The 21,976-nt window shown below is 54.9% G+C and overlaps 1 protein-coding gene across 1 annotated transcript; it reads left to right on the top strand.

Moving 5' to 3' along the window:
* The first annotated feature begins 5,676 nt into the window (after nucleotides 1–5,676).
* On the top strand, nucleotides 5,677–21,697 carry LOC122462921 (translation initiation factor IF-2-like). Its single transcript, XM_043528484.1, has 3 exons — nucleotides 5,677–5,817; nucleotides 7,380–8,258; nucleotides 21,119–21,697. Exons 1-3 carry the CDS (start codon nucleotides 5,677–5,679, stop codon nucleotides 21,293–21,295), a joined length of 1,197 nt encoding a protein of 398 aa, XP_043384419.1. The 3' UTR covers nucleotides 21,296–21,697.
* Nucleotides 21,698–21,976: the final 279 nt, after the last annotated feature.

Here is a 21,976-nt window from a genome sequence, read left to right as displayed (position 1 = left end):
CCCATGGGGCCCGTGCTCCACCAGTATTCAGGAACATGGGCCCAGCTCCACCAAGGTTTGGGCTCATATTTTCAGAGCCGTCCTGTCTATTGGACGGACCGGGACAACCGCCCCAGGCCCCCCGCGCCCCACCCCCGCGCTTCAGGGGGACGCAGGGTCCAGGGCGGCCTGTGGGGTTAGTGGGGGGCCTGACACCGGCAGCAGCCCGCCCCGCTCCGCCCCTTCCCGCCCCTGCTCAGCCCCCTCCCATCCCCATTCCACCCCTTCCCCCAAGCCCCCGCCCCATCTCTTTCCAGCTTCCGCCGCCTCCCGCGAGCGACACCGGCAGGGCAGGGCGGAGTGGGCTGGGGCCGGGTCGCTCACTGCTGCTGGCCTCAGGCCCCCCATTTGCCCCCCGGCTGCCCTGGACCCCGCAATCCCCCAAGCGCGGGGCCCCCCAAAGTGTGGGGCCCCGGGTGGTTGCCCCAGTCCGTTCTAGGGATGGGACAGCTCTGCTTGGACCTGTTCTGGGCGCCACCAAAAATTATACAAACCTGGCACCCAGGCCCTCTGGCTTATGTGGGTTTTTCCCTGGCCGTGTTCTCTCGGTAGCCTAAAGAAATCAAGGCTTGTTCCCATCCAAGGGTTCAGTGCTGGCCCCAAGGAGGGTCTCATTACAGGCCAATTCAGCTCAGCCCCGCAGGCCGGCCCTCCCAGGCCTGCTGCTTGGTAGCCTAGCAATGGGGGTCATTTCTCAGGGCACAGGAGTCAAAATGGCACAGAAAGAAGTGAGACTTTCCTGGAGAAGCTGAGATCAGTGTGAGATGGTTTTTTCCTCCCCTTCTGTTTGGTAGCTGAAAGCACCCGATTGTTTGCAAGGGCAACAAGAGATGGGCCCCAGCTCGTGGGGGAGGGGGAAGGAAAGGGGCAGGAAATGGGAGGACAAAGAGATGACTGTGTGACAGCTGACTTCATAAGGGAAAACCAGGATGGATCTTTCCCCTCCTTCCAGAGCGTGTTTTTGTCTTATCATTATTATTTGTACTACAACAGCATTTACAGACCCCGACCTGGATCAGGGCCCCGTTGTGCCGGGCGCTGCACAGACCCCGACCGAGATCAGGGCCCTGTCATGCCGGGCGCTGCACAGACCCTGACCGAGATCAGGGCCCTGTTGTGCCGGGTGCTGCAGACACAGTGTGAGAGACCCTATTCCAAAGAACTTCCAGTCTAATTAGAGAAGACAAACACAGAGAGGGTGGGATCCCCATTTTACAGAGGGGGAACTAGGCCAGGGAAGCTATGTGACTTGCCCATCGTCACCCCGGGAGCTGTGGCAGAGCCAGGAATTGAACCCAGGTGTCTTGAGTCCCATCCCTGCCTTCTGAATAGTGTGCATCCCCATTTACTCCCCAAGAGAGACTGCCAGTTAGCTCTTCGTGCACTCGTCATGGGCTTGCCCTGGCACAATGCTGAGTGCCCACGGCTCCTGGGCACTTCTCTGAAACCCAAGGGACTTTGGCACCTTGCTGAGTGGGGTGCTGGTCCAGTCACTCTCTTAGTCTGACGTTTGCCAACGTGCCCCCGTCTCCCACCAGCACTGGGACCTGCCAGGATAGATTGCTCTCCCTGTGGCCCCTCCATACTCTCTGCTGGTGTATCACCTCTGGCAGCAGTTAGCTCTGACCTCCTGCTGGAGAAGAACCCTGGGGGGGACTATTTTCCCCTTTTGTTCTCTGGCGGAAGTACACCGGCCTTTGCAAAGACCTTGGTCTTTTGTCCCTACTGAATCCAAGGGCTCCGGTGGCTCTTAAAGACCCAGCACATGGTTCCACAATAACGACCCTTCTGAACCTCAAAGTGGAGCCCTCTGCCGAGCATGGAACTCTTGGCAGGGGCTCCCCCTCCACGGACAGCCCAGCCGGCAAAGACCTGGAGCCCGGGCCTTGTTTTCAGCTGTCGATCCCGAGAACGAGGCACGCACTTGGAGAGCGAGCAGCAGCAACAGGCTGCTAAGGGTCCCCCGGCACAGACGGCGTTATCCTGGCTGCCGCCCCAGTTGCTTGCCAGGCAGTGCAGGGCATGGAATGCACCTGCAGCCAGCTCCGTCCAATTGGGCCTGTGGCTCTCCTGCCATCCGTCAGTGCCGGGGAATGCGGGACGGACAGGGCTAATAATGCCAAGGCTCTGCTCATCTGGGAAAATTTCTCTGGGTTGGGAAAATTTCTCTGTTTTTCCCAGGTGATTAACGAGAGTTGGAAAAGGGAGGCTCCGGGGCTGGGCTCCCATTCATGTGCCATTCACACCAGCCCCACTCCAGCACCCTGGAGCGCTCTGCACTGCCAGAGGTGAGATGGGCCCCTTGGGAGCCACGGCATGGTTTGGCAATGTCTGTGGAAAGGCCTGGGTCCGAGTGGCAGGGGCTTGTCCCCATGGCTGGACTGGGCACCACGTTGCTGGGCTGAGAGCTGCCCTAAGAGTTACAGGAGGGCGACCCCTGAGGAATCAGGGAAGCTGCTGCAGGATGCATCAGTCCCAGGAAGCCAAGAGAACAAAGGGAACCGGGCCTGAACGGACTGGGGGGAAGGAAAGGCCTGCAGAGCAACTGCACGTGTGGGAAAGGGATGCTGAAGCCAGGCCGGGGACTAATCCTCCCTGCTAGCCACGAGGCACAGCCAGCTGTGACAGACTCGAGAGCCAGGCCAACCAGTGGCTCCAACATCAAAGTGCACTGCCAAAAGAGGGGGCAGAGCGTCCCTCCAGGGCAGCTTTGCCAAAGGAGGGGGCCACTCACTGCCCCAGCCAGAACAACGAGAAGCTATGTGGCCCCGGGTCCCGGTTCCATCCACCCTTCGCAGCCGGTAATGAACACAAGGCTCTGCAGTGAGGCAGCTCAGAACTGCCCAGGTCGACGGTGCACCTGTCTTTCCAAACTAGCGGCAGGTTTCCATGGGCCCAGCAGAGAGTGAAAGCCAAACTCACCTGCTCCTAGTCCACTCTCCACAGCTTTGTTGGTCCCTGGCTTTGCTTCTGGGCCCACCAATCATGGGTGCCAGCTGAGAAAGGGGTTACTGTGATCTATTCACCGGACAGGGACCCAGCAGCTCATCTCACACCAGGGCTGCCAGTCAGCTGTCTGACGGTGACAATTCTTCTCCATTACTGATCTGAGCTGGTGTTGAACTGGCAATCTAGAGACGAATGGCTCTGTCTCCCCCGATCCACCCTTTACTCCCAAAGAGCAAGAATTCGGGCCATTGCCCATGCCAGTTTGGAAAGATGGACGCAGCAGGCTTTTCTATTCCCTCGTGCCAGAGAGATGCTCCCAGCTGCAGCCACCGACAGTCACTGCAGCCCACCTCGGGTTATGGGCAAAGGTCCAGCTCTGGCATTCCCTTCACCGATCTCCCAGGGACAATAGCCCCAGATAAAACTGGAGAGGGGAAGGGGAAAACAAGAGCAGGCAAGGAGTCACCATTTTCCAGCCAGAAACAGCTGTGCAGGTCTCTGCCCTCTCCCTCCTTTTCCGTGTGTGCAGGTATCTCCACCCATCTACAGATCCGTCTGTTTCCATCTGTCCCTCTGTCAGAAACTAATTGTGCCTGTGTTTCCTCAGCGGACCGGGAGCCGCGCGGCTGATGTCTCCTTTCATGGTACCCGTCAGCTTGCCAAAGGATTTACACTCCTAATGATATGCATTCTTCTGCTCTATAGAAACTCCTCTAAGACGGAACCTTCTGACTGAAATACATTTGCTGATTGGGATCACATGAGCCGTCAATAGACAATGTTAGGGATACAGGGCCTTTTCTCCAACTTGTGTGAAGAAATTAACATTGATGTGTTTAAAGCCAGTTATAACCCCTATGTTAATGATGTGCGGCTCTTTTTTCCAAGTCGGATTTAGGCTTAGCGTCACCCCTGCTTCCATTTAACTCCGAGCGCAGCCCCCTAAGCGCGCCACACTCCACCATCTTTATTTACCACGCAGTGTAAACTACCCCCAACAAGATTAAATTCTGCTTCAAATAGATTGGAACCTTCCTTCCAAGGGGTGGGGGATGTCGCCCTGAGCAACAGGAGTCCCTGGTGCTGCATTTGGAAGGAGATGACCTATTGCAATATCGTTACTTCTGAGGATGGGAGGCCCCTGGGTCGGTGGTGAAGGGAAATACGGGCCAGGCGTCAATGAGCGAATACCCGGAGGTGGGAAGGAACAAAGGTGGGAAGGAACTGGATCAGAAGGAAGTATTTCCCCATTGACTCATGCCTTATTTCTGCCTTCGCTCTGATTAAAGCTGCTCTGGTGCATGGTGGGTCAAGAGGGCAAAGGTCCAGCCCTGCAGTGGCTTATCAGTATTAGTTAAGATGCTTCATTTTCAATTTTAAAAATAAAATGTTGTGGGGGCAGGGTTTGTGTCTCGTATCCTGCCACTCGGGAACGTAGTCCTCGGCAGAAAGCAAAGGGCACAGAACAAGGAAAGGCAGGAGAAATACTTCGTCTTTGCCCCTCCACCAGTTTGACTCTTTGTAGTGGAATATTTTACAATCCTTTCTCCCTTTGGTTCCCAGATCCCCTAGACTCGGCTGCCTGCTAACAGCTACTGCTTCCTTCACAATCTGCGGCCTGACCGTGAGTTAGTAATGGCCAAAGGGCCACAGTATGCCACTGGCTAGACAGCCAGACCTGCGCCCCTCCAGTCCCCTCTCCTTCCCCGGTCCAGAGTGGCTGGGATAGTTTTCCACTTAAGAAGCTGAACTGGGAGCATTAGATCAGCTCCTACTTTCACTTTCTAAAATAAACTTTCCCTATATAGAGCTGCCCTGCCACCTCTCAGGGGAGGCTGGGAAGGAGCTGTGATTTCCATGTACTGCTGCTAGAGGAGAGCAATTTCATGGGCACCCAGCTGTTCGCAGAGGCCCCTGGAAACAGATGCATTACTACTCCCATTTACAGAGCTCTGGGTCTTTCACGGTGTAACTCCCAAATGCATTACACAATCCAATGCCAAAATTAGTGTCTGGACTGGCACACTCTATGCCCCAAAGCCATCTTTTGATTTACCACCTTTCACAGATGTCATAACCACACCCCCACTCAGTTATGTGCTTGGACCTGCACCCACTGGCCCCTATTCTCCATTGCTCTGCACCTTGTGTAATCGCTCACCCCCATGCAAAGCAGGCGTGGAATGCTGCTAAGCCAGGATGGTAACAACTTGCACCCGATTTGCATTCACTGTGCATGGGTGTAAACAGCATGTTGGATTTGGGGCCCAACACAAAGCTGTGCTCACACTTTTTTCACCGGTGCAGTGAACCACCCAACTGGTTGCAGTGTAGCCAGCAAAGAAATGATCCACCCCTGGGCAGACACACAGCTTTCCTTGCCTTGAGTATCTGTAGTGCAGAACTACCATGAAACCCCAGCCAGGTGGGCCCCTCATTGTCCTAGTAGATGTAGAGACACGTAATTCAAAATGAGAATAAACAATAGCAGTTATAAAACTGTGTTCACTTTTGGTTTAAGTCCAACTTTATTATAAACCATCTGCATCCCACTTCTACAACTGCCGGACACGGGGAAACCAGAACAGAGCAGAAGCTAGCTGAATCAATAGTGGGATGATCTGTGCTGCTCGGTGGCCTGTATGCAGTTTAGTGGGTCTCAATCCAGTTCCTAGTGATCAGGAATCCATGTCACATGGAAACCCCATCCCCCCACTGATACCAGCTGACAAAGTTCCAGGCAATTGCAACAAAAAGAGACCAAGGACTGAGCAGGCCAGGCAAACCGAATGCCTGTCTGGCTTGCGTAACTGGTTCCTGCAGGTCAGGGTAAGGCCCTCTGGTGCAGCAGCTGCCTGTACTGTAACGGTTCTGTGAATTAATGGAAAACTTCAGTCTCAAGAGGCTATCAGTCCATAAAATGCATTTATCCATAAATGCATAAAAACCAAGGCAGATCAGAGGGAAGGCTAGCAGTGCTGGAGAAGACAATAACCAATGAACTACTTAGTGCTTCAATATTGCCCTTCAGAGGGACTTGATAAGTAGTTTAGGCACAAAAGTGAAGATTTGCTTAACAGTAATAATGATCACAGGTTTTTCAAAATGGGATATTAATAGAAATGTTTCATGACATCTAAAATAAATTTCAATTAAAACAGTTTGATTGGTTTGGAAGTAAACTTTCTCCATGGGGTGTTTGCAACTGAGACATTGCAGCATTGTGCCAGTGCATGGGAACCGGAAATGAAATTGCGTAGAAAAAGCGGCTAAGCTACTGTAGTCCTTTGCTTTTTGCCAGTTCACTCTTCTTGGACAAACAGCATAAAGGCTGCAAAGGAAAGTGCAGTCATAAAATGCTCTCCGTTTTAATCATCCCAGGCTCTGTAATACCTACAATGATCTTTTATTTAAAGGAGCGGGCTGTCAACTTTAAAAACATGCTTCTGCATTGTACCTTGCACTGTTACAAGTACAATCTAGGATGACAATCAAATACAAAAAATGGTTTCCCCATTGACTCAGTTTGTTGACTTTGGGTCCTAGCCAGCACTTCGGGACTCGTCAGTTTCACTTTTTCTCCCGTGACCTAGTAAACCTCCTTTGTTTGTGTGGGTCTTTCACACAACACCCAGGTAGAGAAAAACAATTTAAAAAACCAAGAAAAGGTGTTTGTAAAACCACGAAAACTGGCAGGCCAGCTCCTATTAGCTCAACGCGAACAAGAACAAACCCCGACGAGAGCGGGCGCTGTCTGTCCTTTCAAACACGGGGCCCCCGTCTGCTCTGCGTGCCGGGGGCGCGGTGGGGTGGCCGCAGGTAGCACTGGGGTCAAGGGGGCAGAGCGGAGTCCCCGTCACGTGCAACCCGCCTGGGCCCCACAGCGTCTCAGCCGCTGGCCCTGCGAGCAGCCCAGGCTCCGGGCTTGCTCGGCCCGGGCTGAGGAGCGGAGTCCCAGGCCCGGACACGCGGGCAGAGCCGGCTGGGCGAGCACATGGCGAGCCCGAGCCCGGGGGCATCCCCAGCCGCGCGCACGCTCAGCCTCCGCTGAGAGCCGCCCGCCCATTGGCCCCGGAGCCCCGGCCGCTGCGCCCCCAGGTCCGATTGGAGGACGCGCTCCCCACAGGCCCGGAGGGACTCATTGAGAGAACGGCGGCGCCTCTTCGGATTGGCGGAGACGCCAGGGTGCGCGGAGGGGGGCGGCGCCACGGATTTAAGGTGACCCCGGGAACGCTCCGGGCTGCCGCGCTGCCCAGTCGGGGCGCGCCCGGCGCCTGCAGCCCTCTAGGACCCCGCTGCCCGGCGGCGAGCCGAGCCCCGGCCCGGCTCCCGCCGCCCGGGGGCCGCTGCTGCGCCCGAGCTGCCCGCCTGCCTCCGCCCCGCCTTAAAAGGGGCCGGGTCCGGGAATCCCGGTGACTCAGGCTGCGGCGGGAGGGGGCGGCTCTTCCCCGCGGAGTCTCCCCCCGCCCCGCGCCTGCTGCTCCCCGGGGCGAGCCCCGGAGCCGGTGGCCGGGCGCAGGGGCGGGGGGCCGGGCCGGGGCCGCCGGAGGAGTCGCTGGGAATCGCCGCGGCTTGGCAAGGGGCCGCGCCCGAAAGAGCTCGGCGGGAGCCCGGGCTCGCCGGCGCGGAGCTCGCACGTGCTGCGGGGGGGGGGCTGCCGCCAGGCTCTCTCCGGAGTTCCCGAGGAAGACCCGGGGGGGGGGGGCGCACACAGCGTGTCCCCCCCCCAGCTTTGCCGCGGGGCGGGGGGTGCCCGGGCTCTCGGCTGCTGGATTCGCGGAGCTGCTGCCGGGGCTGGCCGCGCCCCAGCCCGCGGAGGAGGCGAGCCGGACTTGGCCGGGTGGAGCCGGGAACTACGTGCGAAGCGGCGGGGGCCGGCCTGGGCGCCGCGGGCCCCGAGCCGGGGACCCACCTCGGGAGAGCGGCGGTGCGTGGCCCGGCTGCCCCGGGGAGGGGCAGGAGGGGGGGGGCGCTTTCTGATTTGGGGGCGATTTGGTTGGGGCGGCAGCTGCTTGTCCCTGGAAGGTAAAAACGGTTTGTTGGCCAAGGGCAAAATCCCAGCAGGAGGCCCAAGCCAGGCTGCAGGCTCGCGGAGCCGGTGGCTGCTGGGGTTGGTTCTTGCCTGTGTTTACTTTCCAGCCGGCGGGAGAGGAGGGCTAGGCTGCAACCTCTGCCTGATTTTTAATAGGTTTCTTTTCTCTCTCCCCCCACCCCCGATTTTTTTTTTCTGTCGGGTGGGGGGGTCAGAGGCTGGATTTCTGGATTGCCAGGTATGTGCTTTTGTTTCCCTTCCCCCTCCCGCAAAACAATCAAGCGATGATTTTGGTGATTTAAAACCATTATAAAAGATAATTGAGGGCAGGGGGAAAGTGCCGAGGAGAGGCGGTGGTTTCCTCCAGGTCCAGGGAGCTGAATTCAAGCGAAGGGTTGTAACGAGACGTAGCTCGGCACCGAAACCGGTTCTTCCAGCGCACACGAGCGGTTTGTGGGTTACGGGGTTATTGCGGGATTCTCTGCCTTCCGCGCAGCGCATAAATCTGTATGGCAAGTCCGACTTTCCCCTCTCGCCCGGTGCACTGTAAAGAATATTAAAAGGCTTCTTTGTTCTAGGTTTGGGGCCTTTCGGGTTTTAATTTTTTTTTTTTTTTAAAATGGCCCTATTGTCTCTAGACAGGGAAAGACCTGAATGCAATTTCTGAGCTAATAGTTGCCCAGAAAACAATAGTAAAGCTCTTAAAAATATTTTTTAAAAAATCCAGCTTAGAAGTAAATCCTCTCAAGGGGACTTCAGTCGTTTGCCCGCTGATTTATTTTTAGCTCCAACAAAAATACCGCGAGGGGCGAGGAAACAACGCCGGCAAATCCCTTCCTGCGCTTCTTTCGGAATCAAAAGGAGAAAATATTAACAACGCGGGATGGGGAAGGCCCCGTAACCGGGGGAATAATACGGACCATGAATGTTACGTTCGAAATGTAAACCTGCAACCGCTTTAAAATAAAAAGCGAGGCGGTGGGGTTTGAGTCCGGAAATCTCCGTTCCTCTGGGCTCCTGAGGGTCGTTTGGAACTGGTCTTATTTCCCCCCGGGAACTGCTTTCCAAGAGGGGGGTTGGGGGGTTTGTTTTTTTTAATTCTCCTGGCGACCAAGCATCAATTTATTGTTTTTAAATATTCCGGGAGAGCAAGTGATGGGTCTCTTCTAGTCGGGGGGGGGGAGAAGCCCACGGAATGATTGAATGCTACCTTGTGTGTCTCCTTAAAAACGAGACATTGCGTTCTAAAATCTCTTTTCTTTGTAGAGAAGAAGGAGAAATTTAGGCTTGTTTTGATTTTTTTTTTTTTTTTAACTCTGGAGCGAAGGCTCTTTGGGTTCCTGGAAAACCGTTCGGCTTTAGGAGGCTTCCCCCAAAATGAATCCACATATCCCGGCTTCTTTCCAAGAAGCTCTTTGGAGGGGGATTTAACGGATCCGGATTTTTTTTTTTGATGATTTTTGTTACCTCACTAAAATCAAAATCTTCCCTTAACGACCCGCCCCCCCCGCCATGCAGGGCCTTGCCTCGCGCGGGAGGAGAGCGCCGTATTCGGGGGCGGGGGTCTGCATTGTTGCAAACCTTGAAAGCTCGAAGATTCTCGCTGGCTCAGGCCAGACGCTGCCTTACACCTGAATGTCTCGATCCAAGTGTTCAGGAATAAACGGTTTCCTTCTCCCCAAACAATGGCACAACCAGGGATCACGAACCGAAGCCGCTGGGCGAGCAGGAACCGGGGTTCCCTGACGGCTAGGAAATGCATGTAGGGAGGTTTAAAATCTGGATTAGGGCACAATGGCAAACCCGTGTGGAAACGATACCACCATAATATTGAAGGGGTTAAAGTAAAGTGAACTTTCGAGGCTATTTGCTTTAAATTATAAGATGCTTTTGGTTTTATTTTCCCCCCTAGATTGGATTAAAAATACCCTTTATTGTAATTAATATTTGTGTGTGTGTGTGTAAAATTCGGGCCGCCCAGGAGGCGAGGCGAGCCCGATCCCAGTTTTGGTCAAACGTACAAAGCTTTTTGCTCTCTAAATAAAACTAAACAATCCATAAAAATATGATTTCATTGGAAAAGTCTCGGTAGATTTATGGTTTCGAGAATTCCCAGCCCTGCAATCAGTCCCGTTTCAGTTTGTTTATGGATGTCAGCCTTTCCCCCGGTTTAACAGGCCTTTTTTAAAGCGGGCTCTTAATTCCATTTTAAATCTCTTGTCACGGGTTCCTCTACGACTCGGATATTTTCCGCCCTCCCCCCCCCCCCCCCCCCCAGGAAAACTTGCTTCTCCTGCCCTCCCCCCAGTCACCTTCTCCAGCTCCCAAAACGGACGGAATTTACCCTGCGTTTTTCTGAATTCAGAGCGACCCTCTAGTTTCATTTCTCTCTCCCAGCAAATGTATTTAATCTCCCCTGCTCTAAACACAAACTGCATCCCGAACAATAAACTCCATTAAACAAACTGCAAATAATAAAATAAACCCCGTCAACCTACTTATTTTATTTTATTTTTATTTTTTTGCCTTTGGTGCCTGGTTAATTATGACTGTTTATGCCATAGTGATATTTAGCTAATTGTATTTATTTGCCTTGCAAACATTTAATTTAATTAGAAAGCGAGTCCCACATCCACCCTTTTCTCCCCTTCTCTACTGCCATTTAATTATGTTCTTGTCCTCATGCCAAATATTGTGTCCCCCCCCCCCAAAAAAAAAAAAAAAAAAAGCGTTTAGGAAACCCCACAGTTTCTGGAAGTTGATGGTTTCGGCTGCAGTTTTGCAGCTGGGGTTTATTTCCAGGCTTTTTTGTCGCCACTAAGCGCCCTCCCTTGTTGACCTGTGCCCCGCTGCAGCCCGCGCTTTGGGGGCTGCGGCTCAGGGGCGCTGCGTGGACGTTCCGCGCCGTGCGGATGCTCCCGAGTATTTTGAGAACCTTGTAAGTCCGAGCTGCAGCTTTTCTTCCCTTCTCTCTTCTCCTCCCTCCTTTCGAGACACGGGGCAGGGGCGGAAAAGATAATGAGCTGGAAATCAAAGCTCAGAGGAGGAAATCGGGCCGAGCTTTCGGCGGATGCGGCAGTGGGGACATTAGCCTTCCATTAAGAAATCTTTCTCCCGGGCTCTGACAAAAGCTGGACCCTCCCCGCAACTCCCTGAATGCCCCAACTTGGTGGGTCTGTTTTATGACCCCCCCCCCCCCCCCGCTCTGCCCTGTTCCACAGGGTTTATTCCCTGAACCCAGCCCTGGCAAGGGGGTCCCACACGACCGGCACACACTCGGTGTGTGTCTCGTGTGTTGCTTAATTTCTTCTGAAAGGTGACGTGTAACCAGCTAATCTGCGGGGCCTTTTCCCTTTCGAGTCCTACGCGAGGGCACAAAGCAAAGCGCCGCTCGCACCCCTCTTTTCCTCTCTTTCGAAAAGCGGCGAGGCAGCTTTCCTGCCCCCGCGCCCGGCCAGCCCTCCGCGGGGGAAGAGTCGCTGTGGCGAACAATTAAATACAAATCAATCTGCCGAGCTCTGTTTGGAGCCCAGCCCCAAACCCGGGCGCCGGGCGTGTGAGTTCCGACTCCCCGTGTGGTTTGGCTTGAGCTGCCCCCCGGCCGGCAGCGCCTTGCACCCCCGGCTCTGCGCAGGCCGCGGTGACCCGGGGCTCCACAGAGTCCGAATGAAGCCCCGACCCCCGACGGCAAGGGGCCGCCCGAGCGCTGCGTGCCGTCGGCTTCCCTGCCGGGCTGGTGCCAGGGTAGGACCTTTTCGTGCTGTTAAAGGGGCCGTCTTGCCACACGCAATTTCTGTCCCGATGAGAAATGGACAAGGGGGGAGCCCGGCATTTTGAAGTAATTTGATAAGCCATCAAGTAGCAAATCCGGGGGGGGAGGGGGGGTGGACTGTTCCAGGGATAGTTTTCTTTATAACCTGGATTTACAATGGAGGCGTTCTCCTGCATGGATCGAATAGATTCGGTTTCACAACTTACTGCAGCCGAATGGTGCCGTTTAAGGAGCCCCGACGGATTTTTATTACACGCAGCCAAATTGGATGTTTGTGCTTTTAAAGGGAAACGATTGTGACAGGAAGAGAGAGAATTTTTAAAGTAAAAAGGCAGCGGATTGGGATCGCCAGCCGGGGTAGCCAACACACTCACACTCTCTCTGTCTCTCTCTCTCTCACACACACACTCTCCCACACTTGCACAGTCATACTCTCACACTCATGCACAGTCATACTCTCACACTCATGCACACTCACACACACAGCTACTTACGCTAAAAGTTTGCTGGGAAATCATATTTGCATCCGATGAAGTGAGCTGTAGCTCACGAAGGCTCATGCTCAAATAAATTGGTTAGTCTCTAAGGTGCCACAAGTCCTCCTTTTCTTTTTGCATATTTGCGAGGACCTGCCTTTAGCAGAACCTGCCTCTCGTCTTTCCCGAGCGTGGGAGCCCCCTCCCGCCATGCGGGGCACTTTGTCCCCCTGGTTCTTTGTTTAGCGAGGGCTGCAGAGTCACTCGGCAAAGGTGGGCTAGGAAAAGCAGAGATGTTTGTGCGGGTCAGTGAATTTCGGGGTCAGCAAAACCTCCCTCAAGGCTGGGGGACATTCTGCCTCTTCCGCTCCCCCTGAGGCGCTGGGCAGGAGGGGAGCAGGGGCGCGCCCCCCCCGGCCCGGGGAACCCCGCGTTTCGTCTCGGGGAGTTCAGGGCGCAGTGCTCCCGACACTTGGGGGATCTGCCGCTCAGTTAAGCGGGGATTCCCTCCCCTCCAAAACCCCCCCCAGGCGTTGGTTAATTGCACGCTACTGCCCCGGGGCCCCTGAGCTCGCGCTGGGGGGGGGCGGCTCCCAGAACCAGTTCGAGAGTTTTTCTTAATTAGATGTTGAACTATTAAAATGAGAGCCAGGGTCACGCGGCCAGCCCGAGCTAGCTGCCCGGCCGCTGGTTCCGGCCCCAGCGCGCATCCAGGGCCAGGGGTCTCCTGGAGTTTTTACAAGGGGGGGGGGGCTCTGTTCTTGATCTGCCTGTCCGGGGGGAGGCTTCCGCTGCTCTGTGTCCACGCGGCTCCGCTTCTCTCGCCCTGAATTGATCCGCGAACGGGGCCCCTGCGCGGGGTTCGCAGCGCCCCGTCTTGGAGCGAGCCTGCGGCGGGAGTGTGCGTGGGCGCAGCCCCCGTGCGGGTTTGCAGTGCGTGCATGGGCGGGTTAGCGGGGTGTCTGCGGGCGTGCCCAGCCGGAGTGTGTTTGCACATTGCACGCGCGGTGCTAGTGGCCAGCCCCTGCTCCGCTCCTCGCGTCCTTCACCGCTGCTTGGCGGCCACTCGCAAGTCCCTGTTCTCATTGTTGCAACGTGCTGCGTGGGAAGGTTAACGTGAGCGGATGCACCCCTTGGCACAGAGTTCGCCTGGACAGACATTCCCTTTACGGCTGGCCTGGGCCTGCGACCTTTCCTGCCCCTCCGCCCTTCCCCCGCTCTCTGCAGCGCCCCCAGTCCCCGCAGAGCTACCCTGACTCCCCCGAAGTAACGTTGTGTCTCCCACCCCAGCCCCCTGCAGCTTGTCCCCTGTCTCCCAGCCCCATTTCGCTGTCAGGCCTCGTTAAAGTCTCCCTGTGCCCAGATCAGGGGAAACGGCCCCTCCCCCAGCCTGGAGGATTTGCTGGCTTGTTGAATGCAAATGTGGCCGGCCGGGGGGGGCTGGGGCCTCTCCAGTGGACAGAGACAGGAGGCTCTGGGCACAAGGCCGCAGCCAGCAGGCCTCTGGTTTCACCTTAATTTGTATCATCCCTGGATATTGTGATTTAATCAGAACCACCTTGGCCCAGCCCCGGGCTCCAGCAGGACTGCCCCAGCCGCCCGCCCTGCAGCCCCTCATGCCACACCAGAAATGGGCCCCCAGTTCTGCTGAGGGGGAGGCCGCAATGTGCAGGGCTCCCGTGAACTGCTCTGGGGCCAGCCCGGGGTCACTGCTTCTCTCCAGCCCTCTGAAGCCTCCTACCCGCCCTCCGCCAGGGGCACGGGGGGCGAAGCAAAAGTCACATCCAACAACACAAAACCACCCTCCGCCCCCCAGAAACAGACCTCAGCTGCCTTGGCCTGCATGGCAGCATGCACGGGGATCGGCACTGCTGGGGTGGCTGGCAGTTGGCCTTGGCCTGCGTTTCGCCTTGGACATGGCTGGGTTTCCCCTCGTGCTGCGCACCTGATTTCTCCGTTTTGTGCGTCACCTTTCCCCAGCTCCCGCTGGAGGGATAAAACAAGAGCATCCTGCAGCCCTCACTCCGTCCTGTTGGCCCTTCTGGTTTTCACACTCGCTAGCTGCCCACGTTGTTGTTGTTTGGGCTGTTCTTTTTCACCCCGCGGCCTTGTTTGCAGGCAGGTGCGGGCAGGGTAGAGGGGACTTGTTTCTCCCCGGACTTTGTGGAGGAATACTTGAAGAGTTTGCACCCTGGGCACAGCTGGAGGATTTCTGGTGGCAATGCCCCCCGTGACCAGACTGGGATTGGCAGATTGCTAACCCACACGAGACACTGGGGCTGAATTTAATATGAAAGATGAGAGGTCAGATCACCCAGCAAATGCAAAAAAATACAGTTTACAGCCACACTGCCCCCCACTTACTCCACTCGCCGCAGCGAATCTGGGGCCGGTCGGCCACAAGGACACCCCCAAGGGAGCAGGGCCGAGAGGCACCCGAGTTGGGCCAGACTCAAAGAGATGCCCCAAGGCAGTGCCACAGCACCCTCTCCACAAACACAGCCCTGCGACTGGCCTGCCTGGTGCCTTTGCACCTGGCTCCGAAGCTGGTCCCAGCCCAATAACCCTTTTACAGCCCCTTCCCAGCCCTTCGGCCTTTTCCTTTCATTCTGAACCCTTAGAGAGCCAAACCGGCTCTGGCAAAGGACAGGCCCTGGGAGCTGGGCTCCTGCAGGCGCTGGCTGGGGCTGGGGGGAGGGGAGCTGCCCCTAGCAGCTCAGTGATTTGGAAAACATGACCGGGGGGGAAAAGGGGCTGAGGCTGCAGAGACTCACAGACACCCAGATACAGGCGCCCCCCCCCCCCACACACACCAGGGAGCAAGGCTTAGTGACCCCACACACACACCCTGCAGGAGCTCAAAGATCTCAGCTCCTCTCCTACTAACAGTGGGGGCTTGCCCTTTTCCTGCAGGGGATGCCAATGCTCCTGCCAGCTCCCTCTGGCCCCTTTCATTTGGAGTTGGATTTATGGCCCAGGCCGACCTTCTCCCTCCATCCCAAAGCTGGGGTGGGGGCTCAGGCTCTGCAAAGCTTTGGCGTTCCTCACACTGAATGAGCCCCGCAGTTTTCACTGTTATGGGGCCCGATGGGGCAGGGCATCTCGCTCTGTCTATGGCACGTGACTGGCCCACAGCCCACGCTGCAGGGAGCCACCTGTTCCTTGGGGAGCGGAGTGTCTGCGGGACACAGGCGCCACCCCCAACCTGCCAGCCTGGCAGGACAGTTCAATTTCTGGAGCAGAAAGTCTCCATGCTCGTTTGGTGTTTGCTAAGAATCCCCAACAAACCAACAACTGGAGTCATGTTAAAAATTAAACAGGCCAGGTCAAGCCCCGGCTCCCAGCTGCACTGGGGTTATTCTTTAGGGAGCACAGATAACAGGGTTGAACAGTTATCGGTCCTGGGGGCTGTGCCTGCCTTTACAGCTGAACAAAAAAAACCAGGTCCCCTTTGTTCCAATGTTAAACATTACAGGAGTTTCCCACTGCTGAGACCTGCCCTGCCCCTAATGCCAACATTTTCAGAAGTGGGGGGCAGGGAGGTTGTGCAGGGAGGATCTCTAAAGAGGAGAATAGTGGTGTGTGTGTGGGGGTGCATTTAACAATTATTTTTGGAACAGTGGAGCGGCCCCAATAGCCTCTTAGTTTTGCACATATGTTTTCCCTTCTGGGTTAATTGCACTTTATGTGGGTCCGAAAGGAACTGCTAGGTAGTGAGTTCTGTCCTGAGTGGAGGCACTAGACTGCAGGTTCAGGGGAGTTGGGATTGGTTCCCAGCTTTGCCAGGTCTCTCTGTGCTGCAGTTCCCCATCTGTGCATGGGGATGAAACTTCCCAGTCTCGCAGGGGCATAAGTTCATTAAGATGGAGGCCATGCAATCTAGATAGGTAGCATGGGGCCAGCTTTAACGGTAGGGTTATTATAGCAGCTTTTGTTAATGTCTTTGCTTTTCTTATAGGGCCTCTTTATTCCTCTGCTATTTAACCTCCAAGAGTTCTCTCTTATATAAATAGATTGGATAAATAAGGTCCCTCTCTTCCATTTTCCTAATAGTGACCATAAATTTATTTACATTTCTAATATGCCAGGTACGCTAACATGACACATTGCATCTTCCCGTGTGCACTAAAGATATGAATTGAACTTTAGTCTCCGAGCAATTAAGGCGCCTGAAACTGCACTTCATTAATGGTTGTTATGCAATAAAAACGATAAAACTGCCCTTATTTGCGATATAAAAATGCAATTTGTTTTAATTTATGTTTTTAAATACTTACTGAGTTTCTTTGCGGGCTCTGCCAGGCATCTGTCTCCGAGGCTGGGCGTGGAAGGAAAGGGGCAGAGAAAAGTCAGAGCCGTAGCAGACACGAGCCTGGGTACTTTATACATTTTTTGGTGTTTCTTCATGGCAATGTTGTTCGGTCTGAGATTTCTATTAACATCTCCGCAGAGCGGCGACTGTGAGGGGCTGGGGCGTGCCAGTTGGCGGTGGGCGGGAGCTGCCATTGTTAAAATGAATGGAGTCTGGGTGATGGAAAAGCTCCCCACCCCCTCCACCCACAAATCCTTCCTTCTCCCCACAGCCAGGGCGGAGGGTGGGGACCCCTCCTACCCCCCATCTCCAGACCGTTGCCTTCCAAGCCCATGGTGTTTGTGCCCCCAGGTGTGTCAGGGGGGTGAAGGCCTCCAGAGCTCACCCACTGAGTCCCCAACCCTTGTGGAAGGAACAGCTGACTGAGGGTCCTGTGTTTGGGGGAGTTCCCATGTGGACGGAGTACTTTCTGAAGTGGGTTGATGGCAGGGCGAACCCCCATGGGGAGAAAGGAAGAGAAGCCCCCCATAACCTCGAACATGGTGCCCCTGTGCTGACACAGGCTTGGGCTGTCTGTCCCCCCAGCTTCGCCTTGCCCTGAATGGCAGATACTCGTTGCAACTCCTTGTGCAGAGCTGGGAGGACGCAGGGTCTCTTGCTTGGTTTGTGTCTTTCACGCTCTTGGGCCGAGCGGGAATTTTAATCCCCCAGCAAGTGCTGGCAGCGAGCAGAAAGTTTCTGCCATCTGGGCAGAAAGAGAGAAACATTCTCAGAAACAGTCCCCATCTTTCCTGCCATTGAAATCACCCCTGCCCCGAGGAAAGGGCTTTCAGTGGCTCTGCATGTCGGATCCCTTGGGGAACATGGCATAAAAAGACCATGCCCTGAGCTCCTTCTGGGGCAGAGGCCGGGGTATTCCCAGACCCTGCGCCAGGGAGAGGCCTTGTGGATTCTGCTTCGGCTCGCTCCGTACCGGTCTATCTCTGTGGCTCTTGCAGGGCTGCATGCGTGGGTTTACCCTGCATTCCTCTCGCAGGGCTGGGGATATGATCAAGAGTCAAACAGAGGGCTTGAGTCTGCTCTCATTTGGGCCATTTTTACCACGACGTGACCTCAGTGGAATCGCTCCTGATTTACACCAGTGCAAGCGAGAGCCGAATCAGGCCCCAGGACTGCTGTTTGGCTTGTTTTGCAAGCAGAGGCCAACAGCCCCGGAAAATGTACCAGGGATAAGGGGTGGGGGCTGCGAAGGCTGGATCGTTCCTCTGAATCAATGATTGTTAAACTCCCCAGTCTGCCTGGCCTGGTGCTGAAGCAGGGAGTTTAAACCCCAGGGTTCAACTTTATCTTCTCATGTGAAAGGCCATTGGGGTCGCTGGTGACCTGTCATGCAGAACAGGCCTCGTGTCCTTCTGCCTTAGCGACTTTTACTGGGAAGTGAAATAACCCCGAGTGTCTCTTCTGAATGCCACATGGAAAGCTGGCTGAGTCCACGTCAGACAGGGACCCTGTCTCCGGAGGGCTGGGCCCCACATCGGGCAGTGGGGAAGGGAACTTGGAAAGGGAGGGGCTGGAGGGAAGCACATCTGCTCTTGTCACATGGGACATCCCCCTCTCCACCCTGGAGAGCCCCAGCTCATTGCAGTTTGTGGAATGCCTCTGGGTCAGGGCTGCTGGCTGGCTCTGCACGGCTCACCCCACCCTCACCCGGAGGTCACTGCTCTTTCAGCGGGGGCCCCCATGCTCCCAGTGTTGTGTGTTGAGAAAGTGTCTTTGCAAAGTTAATTGCTAAACTTTCCCAGAAGTAAACTTGACTGATTGAAATGAATAATGTTGCAGGCTCTCTTCTCATTACTAATCAGGCCCAACTGGGTGGACTGGGGTAAGTAGAGAGTCAGAGAGAGAGAGACTGAAAAGCCCTGAGTATTAGAGGGAATATCTTGGGGCCAGGAGAGGGATAGCAGGGCTGAAGGCCTGCGGGGTGGCCCGGCTTTGAATGCAGCCAGCAGGCAAGCGAGTATATTTAGATTTAGACACCAGATTGCTCTGCAGCGATTAGTGACAATTATGAAATCAAGCGAGTGCTCCGTCGCAGGGACGGGCTTCAGACATTCATGTGCCTCTGTCAGGGTGCTTGTAGCTGTCGCCCTTCACAGGCGCACTCAGACGTAGGGCCTCGGCGCATCGTGTCCTGGGCAGTGACCGAAGAGACTTACAGAAAGGCCTGGAACGATAGCCACACTCAGACTGCCCAGGCCTGGGCCCCTGCATTCCCTAGCTGGGGGAGTGACTCAAGTCTCCAGCTACTGTGGGTCACTTCTGGCCATCACCAAGGAGATGGGAGGGTTTGGGGCCAGAGGGAGAATGGCCTTGGGTTCTGTGGCTCTGGCGTAGGCCTCCGGAGATGTCGGGTCCCCCTGAGCTGCTGCATGACCTGGAGCCAGTCGTGCTCCGTCCCTGTGCTTTGGGGTAAAACGGGGTAATAATTCTTCCTCTGACCATTTTGCCTGTAAGCTCTCTGAGGCAGGGGCTGTCTCTCACACTGTGCAGTGCAATGTGGGCCCTGAGCTCAGCGGGGGCTATTGCGATACAAATCATTATAGTAACTCGCTACAAGAAATGCCACCGGAATAACAGGCCACAGGGACTTAGCACCTTATCTTCCAAAGGACCCTCCCCGCCCCAAATGTTTTGCAAACTGTATGTGGACGTCCGCACTGAAATGCAGCCTCCTTTGGTGGTGCGGGGGGCATTAGTCCACTGTCTGGAGTGGAAGGAGGTATCATTCTGGCTTTGGGATTTCAGGGAAAACTTTTGGTTTTACCAACAGCACAAGGGGTCTTAAATCTCCAGAGAGAATCTTGATTTTCCAGATCTTTTGCTTCACTCGGTTTTGGCTTTTACTTTGAGATGGAATTCCTAGCTCTCCAGGTGCTTTACCAAGGGGGGAAATACACTCCTAATTATTACCCCGACCTGAGGCATAGAGACTTTGAGTGACAGGTCACACGGCAAGTCAGGATTAGAACCCAGATCTCCCAGCACCCATGCTCAGCCCTCTAGGCCATAGCTGCCCCTTCTACACACTCACACTCCCTGGCTGTGCCTGTGGGGCTGTGTACAGGCCTCCCACCTGTCTGGCCAACGAAAGATTCCACTTCCACACAAGGAGTAGGTCAGATGGTCTGGACAGCAACCTGGCTCTTCCCCCGGCCCCCTTGCATGGAAAATGACAGTGCACAAAGTCACATTCTTGCAGGCTTGGGGAAAAAGTCAAACCCTTTTTCGTTCTTGTCTGGAATTTCTTAGTATGTGGAAAACTGTCTTTTCCCTACCCAGAGCTGTTTGCACAGCTCCAACCGCCTCCTTCCACCTGGGCAAATTCTCTGAGGCCTGAGGGGAGGGTGGGATTTCACCATTTTTCTTTGGCTGAGAGAAGCCGGGTCCCTCAGCTGGGGCTCACAGACCTTTGTGAAAATCTCTTGCTTTTCACCTGGTTCATTTCTCAGAGCCCTGTTGCTGACCTCAGCAAAGCTGCTCAAGGAGAGCCTCACCGTATAGAAACCTATAATATTTGAGTTGGGGGAGGAGGCCGAAAGCAATTGGACATATAGCTGCCAACAAGATGAATTCCTAGAGTGAAAAATGTCAGCCATGGGAAGGAAATCAATTGCTGGACAGAAGGGTTGGCCTAGACAGGAATTCCAAACTCCAGCAATTGGATTCTGCCCAGCAGAAGACAGAGCGAGCTGTTTTCCTGAGGAACAATGTTACAAATTAAAATTCCAAATCTACCTTTATTTCCTCAGCTGCTGCACCCTCTCTCTCTTCCTCTGGGACGGACACGGACACACAAACACACACACACTCTCTCTCTCTCTCTCTCTCTCTCAAGCTGCTTAAGACAAGGCCGGTTGTCAATAGGAGGATCTGTAATCAGTTCCCATTTATTGACTGCTGGACCTCCTGGTGTTTTTTTGCATTTTCATAAACTAGACTGAGAGCCTGAGCTTGTCCGAGGCCACCTTTTCTAATTAAAATAATTACAGCCTCTCAGCATCCCTTTGGGGTGTATTTATTCTCGTTAGCTCTTGAAATCCAACCAAAAGGAATCTGGTACATCAGGCAGGACTGGAAAAGCTGCCTGCCCCCTCCTGAAACTGCCTGGAATTTCTTATCAGAAACTACATCCATTGGCTCCTCTCTTATCTCCTACTTTTTAAAATAAATGTTTCTTTATTTTGCCTTTTAAAAGTTTGTGTAAAACATGCGAGACTCTTGCAGGCTGCAGGACAGGTTCACGCGGCAGCCTGCCCATCGCTGCCATGGCCAGGGAGACACAGTGTGGGAGGGAATATCTTTTCTTGGACCAGCTCCTGGTGGTGAGAGAGACAAGCTTTCCAGACACACAGAGCTCGTCCTCAGGGCTGGGAAAGGTCCTCTGAGCATCACAGCTAAATGCAAGACTTAGTCATTAGCGCTATTCTAAGGGTTGCAGGTTGCTGCAATGAGTCATCTCTCCTGTGGCATTTCTCAAGGTGCTTGAATGGCCTGGCCCTGCGTTCCAGGAGCATCCAAAACTCCCCCGGATTCCCGCGAAGTTTGCAATATGCCAGCTGGAGCCAGATCTCACTAGTGCCCAGCCCTCGTTGTGGGAGGTGCTGTACACACACCTGAGGAAAGACAGTCTCTGCCCTGGAGCACTTGCAGGCTAACCGGTGAGCGAAGGGAGAGGAGTGGAGCTGCAGCTCAGCCCAGCTGGCAGAACATCGAGAGCAGCTCTGGGACACGTTGCTGACTAGGATTTGTAAACATCAGACTCAGGGTATACAGCAGCCCACGGTCCTGGACTGTCCCAGAAATACACAACCTCCTCTTTCTGTCACCCTCCCTCCCCCTGGCGTGAGATAATCTCCCCCTTGCCATCATGTCATGTCCTTTCTAACGCAGACTGGGCAAGGGCAGCCTCCGGTCTCTCCTCAGGCGGCAGGCCCAGCTCTGGCAGTAACAGGGAAGCTCACGAACTCTGGTGCTATGTGCAGCCGGGGCTGGATCGAGGGCCATTGGCCACGTTGACATTTTGGTAATGTAAGGACTTGGTTTTGTCACACGTATAGAAGGAGAATCAAATAAACGCCTCTTCTCTGAAAAGGCCGGCGTGCAAAACACCAAACATTGTGGGGCCAAATCTGCTCTCGTTTCCCCGGGGGTAAATACAGAGGAACCGGGTTCACACTGAGCGTAGCAGAGCAGAATCTGGCCCTATGCCATTAGTCGCTAGCCTAAGAGCTGCTGGTACCCAAGGAGCTCAGCAAGCCATTGTCCATCTGTGCATGGGCAGAAATGTCACCTCCTAGGGAGCGGAGGCCCCTCAGAGGAGCTTTGACCTTTCAGAA

Source organism: Chelonia mydas, chromosome 14 (genome assembly GCF_015237465.2).
Source record: "Chelonia mydas isolate rCheMyd1 chromosome 14, rCheMyd1.pri.v2, whole genome shotgun sequence".
Taxonomy (NCBI): domain Eukaryota; kingdom Metazoa; phylum Chordata; order Testudines; family Cheloniidae; genus Chelonia; species Chelonia mydas.
The sequence above is the reverse complement of the archived record's forward strand: the minus strand, read 5'-3'. Positions and strand labels throughout refer to the sequence as shown.